Source organism: Mastigoproctus giganteus, chromosome 5, assembly GCF_048544385.1.
Source record: "Mastigoproctus giganteus isolate SK-2022 chromosome 5, ASM4854438v1, whole genome shotgun sequence".
NCBI lineage: Eukaryota > Metazoa > Arthropoda > Arachnida > Uropygi > Thelyphonidae > Mastigoproctus > Mastigoproctus giganteus.
Genome location: NC_143579.1, coordinates 48,389,882 through 48,407,551, shown reverse-complemented (window position 1 = coordinate 48,407,551; position 17,670 = coordinate 48,389,882). Strand labels below are relative to the sequence as shown.

Genomic DNA, 17,670 nt, shown 5'->3' with positions numbered 1-17,670 from the left:
TTTTTGTGGAGTCTTTAAAAAATGATAAAAATAAAAACTTTCTACTTATATCCTTTTAAATATTAATTTGCACTTATTTTGGCCTGCTAACATTAGAGTGAAATTATTTCCAAAAATCAAACCAGAATTTTTTTTTTAATTATTAAAATTTTGAAAAAATCAACAAACCATTCATAAAAAAATCATTTAAAAATTATAAAAAAAATTGTGATCATTATTATTTTTGATACAGTATCATTTTATTCAATATTATCAATTTTTGGGTCTGAATGCCAGAGAATTTCTGACTTTTAAAACACAAATCAGACAACTGTAATTTCCTCTGATTTTGAAGCCTGTTTTTGGTTTCAATCTCTTAAAACTGTGTCTGCTATTAGTTAACATAAACAAGAGATGGCAGTGACCACTGAAAGATTTCAAAAACAATTTTTACATTTAATGAACACTTTAGCTGAATTGTATATGAAATGACCTTGGAAAACAAATATATGTACATATTACATATTCCTGACCATGTTAAAATGCATCTGAAAGAAGTTTAGTTGTTTTCATAGTGGTTGGTTTTGGCAAGGTGCCATGTCTTATTTTTGTTCTTTTAGAGATTACCAGATTAGTTTTTTTCCCATCTTTCTGAAATCTTAAAACTCACTTGTCTTTCTGAATGGCATCCAGTAACATTTGAAGAAGCAGCTTTACTACCAAGCTGTTTATTATCCTCCAATATTTTAGAATTAACATCAGGGGATTTCTGGTGATGGTGCTATGTAAAAATCCAGAGTTTATATATTGGTCCCATAGTGGTAGAGGAATTAAAAGAAACTTTGATGAAGTAACAAACATCCTAGTCAAAATGCTTTTATTAGTACCAGCTGCATGTAACATTTGTGTCACTTTTTGTTTATTTGACTAATAACATTCATTCTGCATCTGGTGATTCAAATTCCAATCATACAAATTTAATGTTGAATATCTCAAGTACATGCCTAATATAGGAATATTTCAAATTTTCAACTGTTTCCAACAAACATTTTCAGGCCTCATATGAGGATTCAAATGCCAGAAATTTCTTTTATAATTACCTTAAGTATTCTGGGGGAGATGGACAATAATGAAAACACAAAAAAAAAGTTTTTTGTATTATTATTTTTTTTTATTGAACATTTTTAATAAATGAAATTTATGAAATAAGCAAAAGAAACTGATATTAATAAAACCAGCATTGATTTTTTTTTTTTTTTTTCCTGCTTAAAGTGGAATATGTAAGTACTGTATTAACGAGATAAGTACTCCATTTGGAAACTAGCTGTTCATAGTTGGATGAGTATGATGACTTCCAATTCTCAAATGTTTATCTAGATGAGTGTCTTTTAATCTTGAATGGCAGTCTGATTTAATAATCTTCATTGATAAGAAGAGATTTGCACAATTCAGCAATTCAAAGCAGGATTTTGTTCAGTGCAAATCAGAGAAATTTAGTGAGATCTACAAGATCCAGAATTAGATTTCTTTCTTTAGTGTAGGATTTTAAACTTGCATCATTTTATACAATTATTATGAGTATCTCTCATTTGAGATATTTTAATTTACTCTCAGATAATTTTGAAATGGACTTTGCAATGCTCATAATCTGCCTGCAGAGCAAAATGGATTTAGGTAAAAGGAAACTGTGGGCTCAGTATTAGCAAAATGGGAAAGTCTTTCATTGGATTGCTTTTAGGAATTTGTAGTATGTGAATAAATGCATAACTTCAGTATCATTTTCACAAGAGTATTGGTAAAATGCTGAAGGTGTCTTTTCTAGATGATTTTTCCTTAGGGATTTGAAAGAACTGATTGAACTTGTTTCAGCTACACCTTCCTTGGAGCTCCTTGTTCAAGTAATTTGGTTTCCCTGTGCAAGTCTTGCAAAAAATGTTTTAATATCCATTTGTAATAAAAAAAAGTCTAATATTTAATTGTAGCCATAAAGTTCATTAATATCTAAATTTTTATAATTTAAGAATTTTTAAATGACTTCTACTATATTTATGAATCTGACTAGTACTTTGCCATTACTCAGCTATCTAATTTTTGTAGTCAGGATGAGATGTTTAAATTCAGCCCCATATTCCTATTGTAGTAGGTTTCCCAGTGACCAAGTCATCAGTATAACATTCATGCACAAAGTTTCTTGGTATTATTAGACAGTGTTGCAATATAAATTTTGGGAAAGTTGGATCCTTTTTTACAAAGGACAATAAAATCATTGTTACTTCCAATTATAGCATCAGAGCAATTGATGTTTGCTTATTAAAAGAAAAATAAATTTCCGTAGCATAATTTTAAAAGTATTAAATATATTCTCACATCTTGTCCTAGTTTTCAGTGACAATTTCAAGAGCTCTTCTGTTGTGAAATCTCTAAACACCACTCTCACCATGATTGCTAACTGAACCATACTTTGTATTATTATTATTAGCCATGTGGTGCAAGGAAGCCTGGTGCTTATGCTGCACCAGCCGAAAAGGAGAAAAAAAAAATAATAATTCCGAGAGAGAGAGAAGTAGAAAGGAATCGCCAAGAAAGATAAGAATGATGATATCCAACTCAGGACCCTGGGTTTGCCAAGCCCATACTCACCAGATGTGAGCCTGTGTGGTTTATGTCTGCCCTTTCATTAAATTGAAGGGAACACCAGTCACATTTGTTGAACTTCGGTATCATATGAAATACCCTTCTGCTAATTCTCATTTGAATTATTGCTGACATTATTTCTCTGTATTGAAAATCCATCAAAAAGCAACTTGCCATTTGTAATAATTACTTCTTTAATAAGTTCTGTCTTCTTTGGCCTTTTCATTGATGCTAAAAATGAGCATTCTTAAGAATTATTATTATTGTTGCATAATAATAAAACAGGCTTGGGAAACATAGATTGTTGCTCTTCAGATGCCTTTCAGTATTGTGTTGTCTTTTTGACAGTTCCATGCTAATAGAGCTCAGTAACAAATGCACTTTCCCTTATCATTAACAAAACAAAACTCGTCTCATTTTATTTTACAATGGTAAGTAAAGCTTGTAACACCCACTTGATCAATCAAAATTAAAAGAACTGTGTTGGTTCTTTTTTGTGTTAGGCATGACTGTAGCCAATTAGTTAGAATGCAAGTATACAATTACTCATTAAAAAAAAAAATTATTTTTATTTATGTACTGATTAGTTCATTGGGTTTCAACTGGGGTTCCACAACAACATTCCAGGCGCCTCTGTAGCCATGTGGGAAGGAGCAGCAGTGCATAGCACACACTCCTTGATTAGACCGGGGTTCGAGCCTGTCACCACCAAATACGGAGGATGCGGAAAGGTCAGGGAATGACCACCGCATTTCCCGGAGCAATATGGCCTTAGTTGCTAATGCTCCTAAAAACCAAATAACAAACAAACAAACAACATTCCAGGGGTGCCATGTAATTTGAGTTTAAGTTATTTAAACTTTTTTTTTTGAAATTTATATATTTATTTCATTATAAAAAGGCGTACGGTATCCATTGTACCATATCTTTTTAATTTTGTAGTGATCTATAGTTGATGTTTATTTAGTACCTCTATCTATATAAAGAATAAAATTATTATATAATTATATACAGTGGTGAGCTGTGAATATTTTAACAATGGTCTCACACTTTTGCCAACTTTTCAATGTGAAACATCCTTGGAGGGTGCCTACCGAGTAAATCTGATCCGTCACTGAAGTAGTGGTGTCTGCCAGAGGTGCTTTCCTCGCTCACATCACTAGCCTGCTGAGCATTCACTAGTAGTGTGATTAGAGCACAAGACGTTTTTTCATGACTGGTATGATATCTCGAGTTCTAACCTTTTTAGAATTTTTGAATAGTATTATGTCATAATCGTACTTCTTGCAGTTACTACTGCAGTACAAAAGCTCTTTATATTTTGTAATCAATATGTACAAATCAAAAATACCTAAAAAAATGTGAAGGATGTTTTACATAAAACCATCTACTGCGTATGATCAGCAGACACATGACTTTTTTATTTTTATTTTTTTTTTTTACAACTAGGGAAATGGATACATTTTTTTTCATGATAAAATTTTAATATTGTGAATAAAAAAAAAATGAACTATTTCCCATATCACAAATAACATTAAAAACTACCACAAAACATTCTACAATATAAAAAATAAATATTAAATAAAAAACAAATTACTAGAAAAGGTACACAAAAATTAATGTACATGAAAAAAATTATTACACAAATATTCAAGAAAAATTTATTCTAAAAATTGCCATATAGAATTTACTTTATTAATATTTGCTGTTGATCTGCTTTTCTTAATAACTGAGTGATGATTACAGAGGAAAGATTTGACGTAACGATCCAGATCAAATTGGAGAATTATTTTCTTATTTAGATATATGGTCATCATCATCAACATGTTTAATTGTCAAAGATCGTCAGCTTCAGCACTGTTAATCGCAATGGTTTCAAGGATATTTCTGGCTTTTTTAACTGAAAAGGGAATTTCACTCAATTTTAAAGATAAATTGTTTTCGACAAATTCTCTAATATCATTAATTTTTATTTCATATTTTATTAGGAAACTTGAATTCTTATTCGTTTTTCGTGCTTCTTGCCATGGAGATGAAATTTCTTCCATATTCCACAATTTCGGATAACATATTTTTAAAATTTTTTTCAATTCCTCATCATCAATGATACCATTATTTTCTTTATTTAATTTAAAATTACTCTGTTGCATTAATATGATATGAAGTTTTCTGAGCAGTGCAGACAGTCTGCAGGAGTAGCTCATGGTGTCTTGTCGATGATATACAGGAATTTTTGTAGCAGGGATAAGGAGGTGATTATCCCCTTGTATCAGGCCACACCTTGAGTACTGTATACAAGTCTGGAGGCCTCATTTTAAGAAGGATGTAGAGCTAGGGCAACAAGATTAGTGAATGGAACAAAGGATTGTTCTTACGAAGAAAGACTTAAGTTTTGCAAATTACAGTGTCTGGAGACTAAATCATTAAGAAATTCCAGATTTAAAAGTTGGTGTAATAATCCCAATTTTAACTTCTGATTCAAAATTGCTTTTGCAAAGCGGGATAATTCCTCCACACTGCAGTTGCAGTCTGCAAGCTACAAGTTGCCCATTGTGGCCTGAACACAAGACTGATCTTTATGATTTCCACTTCAAGTTCTTTAGCAATGATCCTTAAATCGCACTGGTTTTTTGGAGATTGGTGTTATAATGCATATAATTTTTTTTTTTTTTTTGTTTTTTTGTTTTGTTTTGTTTTTTAATTTGCTTGTATGCCATTATGTTTTGGAACAATTTTTTTTTTTTTTTTTTTTTCACAGTGAAGGCTTTGCTGCAGCTTCAAAATCTACCAGCATTTCATCTTTGGAAGTTTATTTAATATCTTAGTTGCCCTCATTCTCCTTCCTCCCCTCAACATTGCTACTGCCACTAGTTTGAATACTGTCGGAATCACTCGGATATTCAGCTACTGTGACCATGTAAACTTAGACATAAGAAATATATTGAAAGGCGTGGATCACTCACTTCTCCGAAAAACAGATGACTGTTTTCCGGAGTAAAGGGGAAACCACAACACAGCTTGACCAGAGGCTATTACCATGTCACGAATATGCCATAATCTTCTGACTGGCTGTGGAAAGCATACTGACTAGTGCGACTGCGGGTGGGATAGGTGGCTGCATTGGTTTTATGGGTGCCGCTAACATTACGGAACGGTAATCCCTTTAACCCTTAATTTGCACATTCTAATTGCCTAAAGACCAGAGGTGGGAACAATACGTACAAAGTTAAGTCTCTCGTGATCCGTTTGTTATATGAAAATTTTCTTTGTCCTACGGAAACAATTTTAAATGTAATTAGCAAGTGGAATTCAAAAAAATTCGCTATAATGAAGTTCGTTAAACAAAGGTCCGACTGTAATTAAATCAAAAATGAAGCAATTTTAAAACACATAACTGGTCAATTGCACCATTAAAATGCTGGGATGGGATCACATTTACCCCACTGTAGTTCTGGCTCTGGATACTCAATAATCGAATCCAGGATTTCATTTGTAAAATAAATGATCATTTTGACAATGGGCTCGCAAAATTTCAAAAAAAAAATAACAACAGTGGGCTCTCCAAGCTCATGCAAGCCCGCTATAGCTCACCACTGAGTATATATAATTTGTATTATGAATTTTAATTTTGTTTACAATTATAATAACTATCATATAACATATTTTTTTCAATAATACACACACACACACACACACACACACACACACACACACACACACACACACACACACACACACACACACACACAGAAAGAATCGGATTATTAAAAGGTCAAACCACTGTGTTAGGTATTTCTTTTGGCCCAGGGGCACCATGAAAAAATTACTGGGACACTAAGGGTGTCGTGAACTGAGAAAGTTTGGGAACCTCTCAATTAGTCAATATCAGAAATTACAACAAATAGGGACATGTAAACCATCTGTGCATGTGTGTAGCATTATCAAATCAGAGGTGCAGAATTCCTTGATGGGAACCTGGATATACATTGAAAGATATCAGGGTGTTCATGAGCACCAGTAGTGTAGAGTATCAAGACAAATTTTTTGTATACAAGATCTTTTTATTGCGGGTAATGGAGTTTTCTTGGAATCTGACTGTTGCCCTTAGTGACAACAGTCAGATTACAGTAGTTGGCTTTACAGCTTATCAGAAAATTATTGACTCTTTGTTCAGTTTCCTGAGTTGTAATCATTATATCCACTTCTATCAAACTTTATAATTTTCACTATTAGTCATAATTATGTGACAAAAAAAGTGAATTGAACAGATCGGAGCTACCAGATTTGAACTGCTCTTGACACTTCTGGAGTCATTTTCCAATAAAGTCTTCTAAAGTTTTTCAGTCTTCCAGTAAATACTGCATATGTTTTTTTTTTTTTTTTTTTTTTAAATTTTTTCTTATGAATCCCTTTTTGAACTTGCAGTGTATAGTGACATATGTAGATTTTATTTACACTTTAATGTTTATGTGTAAACTGAAGCCTGACTTCACCATTTATTTCTTCTGTGTTGTAACAAGAGAAACATGAAAATGAAATGTATTAACTTGTATACTCCATGTCAACTTTTATACCACATGAAAAAACATTACTTTATTTCCAGCCTAATATGTTGTTTGTTATTTGGTTTTTAGAAGTATTAGCAACTAAGGCCATATTGCTCCCGAAATATGTGGTGGTCATTCCCTGACCTTTCTGCATCCTCCGTATTTGGTGGTCACGGGCTCGAACCCTGGTGTAACCAAGAAGCATGTGCTACACACTGCTGCTCCTGACCACCTGGCTGTGGAGGTGCCCTAATATGTTGTCCAAGTGGGGCCCATAAGGGATGTTAACTCATCTTTCCACCTGGTTTTCTGTCTTCCTCAGCCTAATATACACTTTCTCAAACATTAATAAACATAATCCTGCTTTCAGTAAGCAAGAAAGTATAAGCTGCTCTGGTATTTACTGCAAAATTGAATTCATAAGTACAATTTTGTGAACTAAAGCAAACTTTTTAAATTTAAAAGTAATTAAATCTTTTCTTTATAGGTTTCAAATAACCAACAGAAGATGAAAAAAGGCAGTGATGTACTTGAAGAGGTATGTTCTAGTAAGTAAGAAATATTTAGCTGTCAGAAGTAGTATCACTTTTTATGATTGCCGGTTACATACACTATATGACCAAAAGTATACAGACACTCATCCAGGAATATTTTGCACTGTGCCATAAATTCCCTGTGCATCCATATTAGCTCGAAATGACCAATATAAATATTGTGGGTCTGCCTGTGTACGTTAGAAGCAATATATATTAGCAGCTATTCAGAGTTGTGGATCAGAACTCGCAAACTTTTAATTTTAACATGGGATGGTGGTCAAATGTCATGGTCCAATGTGAAATGGCATTTTGATTGGCTTGGAGCAGTGTCATTCCCAATGTTCTTGAACTCTAGAACAGTGAAGAAGGTGCTATGGAGTGATGAATCTCAATATGTAGTGTTTCATTCTGTTGGACATATTTGGGTGTGTAGATTGCTCAGAGTGCATTTCCTGCCCAAGTGTTATCACATTGATCAAGTTTTGTGGTTTAGGGCTGCTTGGTCTGTTGGTGGTAGTGTCTGAAATCATGAAGTTAGGATCTATTTTGAACATTTTGGACAGTTATGTGCCTCCACTGTGGTAATACTCATAACCCCAAAATCAATCCCACTGAACACTTGTGGGATGAATTACACCCTGGATTGGGCTGTAGCCAAAATGACCATCTTCCAAATTGACATTGTCAGCTGCTTGAACTGGCTTGAAAATAAGACGATAAGAAAAAGAAGTCTGATTAATTACAAACATATCACGTAACAGAAAACCCTCGATAGGCCTTGTATTGTCACTTCTACTTTTCAGGCTAATAAATGATCTGTACTTCATGACAGTATAGTAGGTTTGTTACTTTTTTTTGGAAGGTAAACTTTGAATCCATATGAGACAGGATAAATTTGTAAAGACTTCCAATGAAGGTAGTTAACTGATCTCAGGCAGAAGTAGAATTCCCCTGTGAGTTATTCAGAGCTTATCAGACTGATGCAAATTGGCTTGTGTGTGCATGCACACACAATATGTGATAAATCATTAACTGATGTACTGTGACCAAAGTATTTGCTGTTCAAAGAGCAAGTTAGTTAATATATATACAGTGCATTACATTTCAGGCCCATTAGAAAATAGTGCTCATTCATGATTTATAATAGAGAACAAGCAAAAAGCAACAACTGTTATGCAAACAAAGAACATTTCATTTATGGGGATCTGCCATATTGCCCATTCATTCCTCCAATCAGCACATGGCAACAAATATAATTTCCGTGCTTCAGCTACATATGTGGATATGGATAGCCTATGTGATATGTGTGAAAAAAAAAAAAAAGTAATGATTTCTGTTGATCAGATTTTAATGGAATTTGGCTTTTTTCAAAAAGCTCAAGAAATCTTTTTAAAAGAGCTAAATGACACTTTCATCCACAGGAAGTTCAGTTATTATATGCATACAGACAGAAATAATAATAGCTGGATTTCTATTGTTATAATTTTAATGATATTTGAAATGGCTTGACAAATCTTTCTAAAAGAGTCAAATATAAAATTTTATGAAAATCCATCCATAGGAGTCAAGTTGTAACACTCAGATGGATAGCTGGACACGATCAAGACAATAGGCATTTGATGCTAATGTGCCTGAAAAAGAGAGAGCAGGGGAAAGAGAGTTAGTGAGTGTGTGAAGAAAAATCCATGCCTAGGTTTAAAGTGTCAGAAGGTAAATTTATCTATAATATCTATAAAGTGTCAGAAGATAAATTTATCTATAAAGTGTCAGAGGGTAAATATATCTATAATATATGCTGGGTGAGAATGTTTCTGGCAACTTCAAGTTGAAGCTCCTCTTAGTCTACCACTAAAAAAAACCCAAGGAATTCTTAAGGGATTTATTAAATCAGGGTTGCCAGTCATATGGAGATATTTGAAATCTTTTCAAAACATGGTTTTAGGATTAATTTGTCCAGCAATTGAACAATATTGTGCAACAAACTAGGACACCCCACTTTTCTGATGGACTTTAGTACTAATGTAAAAGTTTTTGTATCTCCCCAATACCACCTCTTTCATCCAACTAATGGACCAGAGTGTAATAGCAGTTTTCTAGGTCTATAACGTCACAAGAATTTTCTCTCAGGTTATTAACACAATGAATTTTTTTTTTTTTTTTTATGTAAACCCCAAATACGAGAGGTATTAGAATCTATAGTACTTAGTACCGTACCGTGCTGGGTTGGAGGTTGAGAAGACAAAAGAAGATATTTGTTGACATTGGACTCGAACTTCTGTAGACTGTAATTTTCAGGAAATACGTATGAAGGAAGGTTGTTCCAGAAAAGGGCAGTTGAATGAATATACGAGGAAGATGAAAAGTTGGTTCTGTGAGCCTGAAGTTGGACAGTAAATGGATGTTGGCAGGTGGCTGCACTTGTTCGAACTGTTTTGAAAGAGAGAGCAGGAATTATAGAAGCCAATTCAGAAAAACAGTGCCCATGGAAGTATCTGTAGAAGAGGCATGCAGCAGAAACAGTACATCTATGAGAAAGCGAGTAGAGAGACTCTGTTATAGATGAATCATTAATTAACTAACTGCCCTCTTCTGAATAGAATCAAGAAGCCTGAGAGAGGTTTTGGGGACACCACTCCAGGTGTGAGAACAGTATTCCATGGCAGGGTGGATTTGAGATTTATACAGAGTGAGCAGCTGTTTGGAAAAAAGTAATGCCGAGAGTGAAAGAAAAGCCAAGTTTTTTAGATGCAGAGGAAGCAATATTTGTAATGTGCTTGTGCCAAGAGAGATTAGATATCAGGGTAATCCCCAAAAGAGATATATCATTTTGCCTAGAAATCGGAGTGTCACCAAAGATAAGTATAGGAGCAGAAGAATCCTTTTTTGTGAGATATAAGACAAGACTGAGTTTTAGAAGGGTTGAAATCGACTAAGTTGTCTTTGCCCCACTGGAGAATTGCCTGAAGATTGGCATTTAAGAAATTGGTAGCAGATTTTCGAGATGTTGAAGCTGATTGAACAGGGCAAGGTTTCTCAAAATGGAAAGTGGAATGCAATGTGCTATCATTGCCAAAACTATGGATAGGATTTCCAGTCAATGGAAGAAGGTCATTAATATACAAGAGGAAAAGAGTGGGGGAAAGAACTGAACCTTGGGGAACGCCAGCATTAGTGGAGAAGTTAGAAGACAGAGCTATCTACCTCACCCTCAGTGAGCGATCAAAGAGAAAACTGAATAACCAATTACAAAAAACATTTGGCAAACCATAAGATGGAAGCTTGTTTAGAAGACCTTTAGGCCAGACACGATCGAAAGCCTTTGAGATGTTAGGAGCAACTACTTGTGTTTCACTGAACCTTTCCATTGAATTAGTCCATAAATAGGTAACATAAGCCAGAATATCATCAGTGGATCGACACCGACGGAATCCATTCTGGCGATCGTTGATTACACGGAAAGTTTCTAGGTAGTTTAAGAGTTGGCAGTTAATTGATTTCTCCATTACTTTAGAAAGAGTAGAAGTAATTGCAATGGGACGATAATTGGATGGGAGGGATTTGTCACCCTTTTTGGGAGCTGGCTGGATATCAGCAAATTTCCAAGCAGAAGGAAAAACACCCTTGGAATAAGAAAACGAAAAAAGATGACACAGAACAGAAGTAAGTTCAGGAGAACAGGCTTTGAGAACAAGTGGAGAAATACCATCGGGACCTGGAGCTTTCTTAGCATCAAAATTCGTCAAAATCCTTCTGACATCCTTTTGACAGAAGACCACATTAGGCATTGAATGGAGCGTGATGGGAATGGTGGGAGATGTTTTACCAAGATCATTAATACACGAGTTGGAAGAAAAATGGGATGCTAGCAGGTCAGCTTTATCCTTGGCTGAAGTGACAACAGAACCATCTGGTTTTGACAGAGGTGGGAGCAGAGATGGGCAAAAGTTGGGGCCAATACTTTGGCAAGAGACCAGAATGCTCGGCTACCATTAGGGCAAGAAGCAAGTTTTCTACTGTTAGCCTGTTCAAACTCTAGTTTGGACTGATTAATGACTGCTTTACAACTGTTGTGAGCTTTGGTGTAGGCAGAAAATGAAACTGAAGAATTAGAAACAAGCCAATTATGATATGCAACAGCCTTAGCACATTTATTGGAAAACCAAGGTTTAGATAAAGGACGAGATTTTAAAGTGTAGTTTGGGATAAAGGATTCCATTCCTGCAAGAATAATTTCATTGATGTGATGTGAGCAAACGTTGACGTCTGACATTTTGAAACAGTAATTCGACCTAAGAAAAGAAATCTCGCAGGTCATCCCATTTTGCATTCTTGTAATGCAAAATGGGAATAGCCATGAGATTAAGGCTCCATTGGAGAAGAGACAACCACCAAGTTGTGATCTGAAGTGCCTAAAGGACCTATCACTTCTACCGTGTACTTAGAAGGGTTGTTTGTGAGAAAAAGATTAAGTGTGTTGGCTGTATGATTAGGATTATTCAGTATTCTTGTAGATAATTGAATAATCTGTGCAAGGTCATTAGTAATTGCAAAAGCCTCAGCATCTCGACCAGCTGGGTCGGTGTGACTAGAAAATGGAAGCCAGCTGGAGTTGTGAACATTAAAATCACCAAGGAAAATTACCTCACTGTTAGGAAAGTTGGACTGGAGAAAGTCACGTTGCAAAGAGAGGAAGTTAAAGAGCTCCAAGTGATTAGTGGAGTTGGGAGAACGGTAGAGACAACAGATGAATTTGACACAATGAGGTAGAGAGATTTTAAGCCAGAGAAGATCAAAGAGAGGAGATTCCAAATTGCCAAGTCTCTGACAGGGAATATCAGAATGGACATATGCACAAGTACCACCTTTGAGGCGAAAGGAATCATACAGCAAATAATTTGGGCATCTGAGATGAGCAGTACAGTCAGTCCTCGTATAGCACGATAGTTGTGTTCCTAGAAACCCTTGTGCAATGCAAAATCATGCAATATAAACAAAGGCCCTATGGGAAAAATAGGGTTAGATGCCACCCACCCACCCAAGATTGAACACACATTTGTAACCAAAACATTACCAAACACAATAAATAATTGTAATAAAATACTTTACATATTTTATTACGACTATTACGTAATAAAATATTGCTAATGCTTTTGCTTCTATCGTAAGCAAACTTGTTTTTTGTTTGGTTTTCTATCCAAACAGTTGATACCGTTGCATCTCTTCCAATTCTTTGTCTTAATCTAATGGATTTTAATTACACTTTGAGTTGTTCCTGCTATGAAAGTTGTTTTTATTTTCTCTACATTCTCTGCGTTGCCTCATTTAGGTCTGTAGCACGTGCAATATCACATGGTCTTTCATTTTGCTCAAAGCATTTCACAGTTTCATATTTTTTCGCTATCGACAGTGGCGGACTGGCCATAAGCCTTACTGGGGAAACCCCGGTGGGCCGGAGGCTGGTGTGATTTTGGCCATAAACCGTGGTATGAGGCCACTATAAATTTTCCCGGGTAAGAATTTTTGATCCAGTCCGCCTCTGTTTATCGATATTGCTTTTTTTTTTCTCTCTCTGAATCTGCAGTGTCTTCACCAGGATGCTTTCTTTTCACACCTTTTAAGTATTTTACTCATTTTTAGGGAATAAAGCACAATTACAAAACGAGGAGGCAGGCTTGATACACATAAACCAAGCTGCGCGCGCGCGTGTAGCAACTGAATAAACAACACCGTAAAGGCAGAGATACATTATTAACACCTCACATTTTACTAAAGCACATTTCTAGTGGTTACTACCATAAAACAATAAAAACAACTTCCAGTTGCGTTTCTGCTAATGGAATCTGTTATAAACTGGTGGTAAACTCGATCTAATTGCATTTGCGATTATACCGATAGCTGGAATTGTGTTGGTTTTTACATTATAATGGTGAAATGTGTTTCCCCTTCACTGATAAAAAAACACATAAATACATTTTTAGGATCTTCTCTTCATTCCTATCGTGGTGCGTTCAGTTGGGGTGATTCTGCGTTCGACTGCCATTTCTTGTAAACACAAAGGCGAATCGTGCATAAGCGAATTCGGTTCGTGTTATATAAGATATCGTTCCCCTGTTTATAAATCGTGTATGATCAAATTCGTGTAATGTAAACACGTGTTATACGAGGACTGACTGTAGTTGAATCAACTGATAACTGAGATTCTGTCAGAAAAAGTACATGGGGTTTGGCAGACTGCAAGTGGAGATGGACATCATTGAGTTTATAATTGAGACCACGTATATTTGTGAAATGAATTAGAAAGTGTTTGGGAGATTTAGATCTTTATGCAGATAAGCTTTCTCTATTAGTTTGACAATTCATTGTGTATTCAATGGTAAGAAAAAGTGGGTAGGACATGCTGTATGAAGCAATGAAATTTTTGGATATGGTGTACACATGGTAAGAATATGCCCAGATCCTTGGCATAACGTGGCCTTGACAATGCACCCCACATACACACTACTCGGACTCCCTCCAATCACTATCTGGCAGAGTATAGGTAGCAAGATTATACTCTAGCTGATCCGGAAGCCTCCTAGAGAGTTACCAATAGGTTCGGTCCCGTGTATTAACTAGTGGCCGGCCTGCGAACACAGTTTTAGAGCTATACCCTTGAAATGTAAGGAATATTGGATCTCGCCATGATGTTCATCATAACCTCAAAAGTCATCAATCATGCTGCAAGAGATGGGGAAGGGTTGACCGGAACTTAGCTCTAGAGACTAAACATGGGTTCCACCACTTCAAGCCTCCAATAAGCAAAGTGGTGGTATTGCACCGGTTGATGAGAGTCATCTACCACCTAGTAAATTAATGAATGAGGGAGAGAAAGAATTTTGGAAAGTATGCAATATTGAATGTAACATTGTTAGTGCCTGGTAGAAAATGCAATAAAAATTTGATGAATGGAAGGTGGAGAAACATTTTGGAAGACTATGTTGAAGACTTTCATAGCTTTGATATGAAGAAGGTAAAAAAAAAAAATATAGTCGAGTTTTACAAGGATATTGGATTGAATGATACAGAATACAGAATGACATACAAGAGCTCATTGAAAACCAGAAAGATGGCTTGAGCAATGTAAAATTTGTGGAAATCCCTTAGAAACATTGGTAAGGAAGAGCTTTTATTAAAAAATTATACACATTAAGTATTGCAATACATTGAGAAAGGATGAAATATTGGTACTATCAAAGAAGAGCTCAAAGAAACCCAAAACATTTTCCAGAAATTTAAAAGAAAGTTGTCACCTGTTAGGTGACCCCCCCCCCCCACCATGGTTGATACAGTTAACCACTACTGGGTTAATAAATAGAATAGTTATTCAGGCATTGTTATATAAAGGGGAAATGCATATTTTCATAAAAATGTGTGTGCGCACACGCATATGTGTAGGTTTTTTTCAACTTTGCTGTGAATGTTTGCATTGGCTGATTAATCAAATTGAGGTATGAAAATAAAAGCTCACATTAGTTGAATTCATATTAGTTAAGCAGGGATGTATTTACTAGAAACTGAATTATTAGATTTTTGGATGACTGCATTCTTAGTTACCTGAAATGATCTTTTGCTGCTAGATGTTTTTCTTCTATTTTCATATGTCCTCTGATATATACCTCTCTTTTCTTTTGTTTTGGAAACTTGTAAGAAATGCAGAATTCTTCCTATCTATATGTAAGTTAAAAAAAAAAAAATCTTTTTATTATTTAACCCTTTTTTAAAACTATTTTTTTTACAGAAATTGAATGAAATAATTTATAAACTTGAAATTTAATTTTCCATTATAATCTTTCATCATCTCATCCTATATTTTTTATTTATTTGCTATACCCTCAGGGTATTTTCTGGGAAATACAGAATACCAGATTTCTTCTAAGATCTCAAATATTTTAAATAGCCACTCTTTATGTATCCCATAAATCTTATATGACTTAGTGTTTTTTTTATATTCCACTTCATTTCTTTGAAATATTTGTAGATTTTATTTGATGCATTGTAATCAAAATTACTGTTTATTTTAACTGTAGCTTTTGCAGAAACCAGGACCTTATCCTCTGATAGTTCTGCCACCTGGTGGTGGATATTGGGTTGATGGAGTTCATCATAATTACTTTTTAGATTCCCAGGGAAATCCCATATTACCCCAGTGCACGTGGTCAAACAAGTTAGAAAGAGATGAATCGGCTCAAATATATAGGAACTGTTTTTATGGAAAGGTATGTTATAAATTAACTTATTCATGTTTAGAACAATTTCAAGTATTTAATTTAATTCTCCTGTGCTTGCCGTTTTGTAATTTTTTACAAGGTTAGATTTGTCTTCTTGGAATAATTTTAATCTTAAGTCTTTCTTATTTAGCATAAATATTTTATTTCACTTTTTTTCTCTCTCAAAATCTAGAAAGAGATTTTCTCTTTTATTTTTAGAGCTAGTTTGTTTCTAATGGTTAAGTATGGTGGCTATAATTGCCATTCTTTTTAACATGGTACGGCTATAAATGCCATACCATGTGGAAAAGGCCTGAGTTTGAATGCAGTCTCAAGAGAAGAAATTTTAATGCACTTTCACATTGTGGTCAAGTTGGGCAGTTTCTAGTGAGGTCCTTTGTTCCTCAAAATCTGTTTTCTAGTCAGTCTTGGTGAATTAATGCTTCACAGCTTCTAAACTTTGTTCCTCTACAGTGAATCCAGTTTTATGACAAATTCATTTTTCTTCTCCTCTGTATATTGATTATTTTTGCATATTAGAATATCTCGTGCAGGAATGTGCTAGTTGCATAGCTTATCACTTCATACTTGCATTATGGCACACTGAAAATTTATACATTTGGGGAGGGATGCCATATAATTCATTGAACCCTTCCAAAGTTGACAACTGATATGAAAGGATGGGAGAAATAATGAAATAACAGTCGGAAAGGCTGGCTAAGGGCAGCTATGAAAAATTAGCAATCCCTGATTGAAGATAGTTATATCATTGTAACAGTTGGCCATCTCTAAATGATGAGATTGGAAGTTTAGGACCACAAAGAATCAAAATGCATATAGAGCATGTTTCTATTTTTATTACTTTTTGGTACCGAAACTGTAGCTTTTTTTCTTTTCTGTTTTTTTAAATTCAAAAACCATAGTTCCATAATTTTTCAGATTCAGGCACTTGTTTATATGAATTCTTCCACCCCCCTCCCCCCTCATTGATTTCAATTCTTGATTTGATTCCAAAAGTACAGCTCATGTATTATGAAACGTCCTGTGTACTTAGGAACTGGCCATTGCTACAAGGTACTGAATAATGTTTATAAGTTTCCCAAATGGACTTGTTATCTGCGATTCTTATTTGTTTCTTACATTTTTCAAATATGGTACATATTTAACTTAAATTTTATCCTTTTTAAAATGTTTGGTTTGAAATAGTTATTACATTAAAACATTTTGAAGAATCCTGGTTTTTTGTGAAGGGTGGTGACATTAATCACAGTGGTTAAAAACATGAGGACTATGATGACTTTATAGAACAGAGCATTATATTTTGAAATTTATACCGGTTTCTTGAGCCAGTATAAATTTTTAAAATTAATACTAGCAGAATAAAGCATAAACACACACACACACACACACACACACACACACACACACACACACACACACACACACACACACACACACACACACACACACAGAAGGGAGGTTTATTACATAACAATAGTATTTGCGCTTCCTACAACAATTCATTTTATATTGTATTTTAGATATTTTGCTGTTGTAATTGTATTTTATTTGGAGGGTTTTTACATTTAATATTATTTTACCAGTATAGTTTTCCAGTATGAAAATCTCATTATTATTATTATTATTATTATGTACTTTAAAATTACTTGAATTTAACATACTTTTCTCAAATTTCCATCAAGTTTCTTAAGAAAATTGTGAAAAAAT

At 34.5% G+C, this 17,670-nt stretch overlaps 1 protein-coding gene across 5 annotated transcripts in view; it reads left to right on the top strand.

The window, feature by feature from the left end:
• Positions 1-17,670, top strand: part of RapGAP1 (Rap GTPase activating protein 1) — a 344,351-nt gene that overhangs the window by 208,110 nt on the left and 118,571 nt on the right. For 4 of the 5 annotated variants that reach the window (XM_090373185.1, XM_090373182.1, XM_090373183.1 and 1 more), the window contains 2 exons: positions 7,648-7,698; positions 15,763-15,951. In XM_090373185.1, the coding sequence (XP_090229311.1) occupies positions 7,648-7,698; positions 15,763-15,951 (240 nt within the window). Of the gene's footprint in view, positions 1-7,647; positions 7,709-15,762; positions 15,952-17,670 lie in introns of all 5 variants that reach the window. The other variant, XM_090373186.1, reaches the window with a different exon arrangement.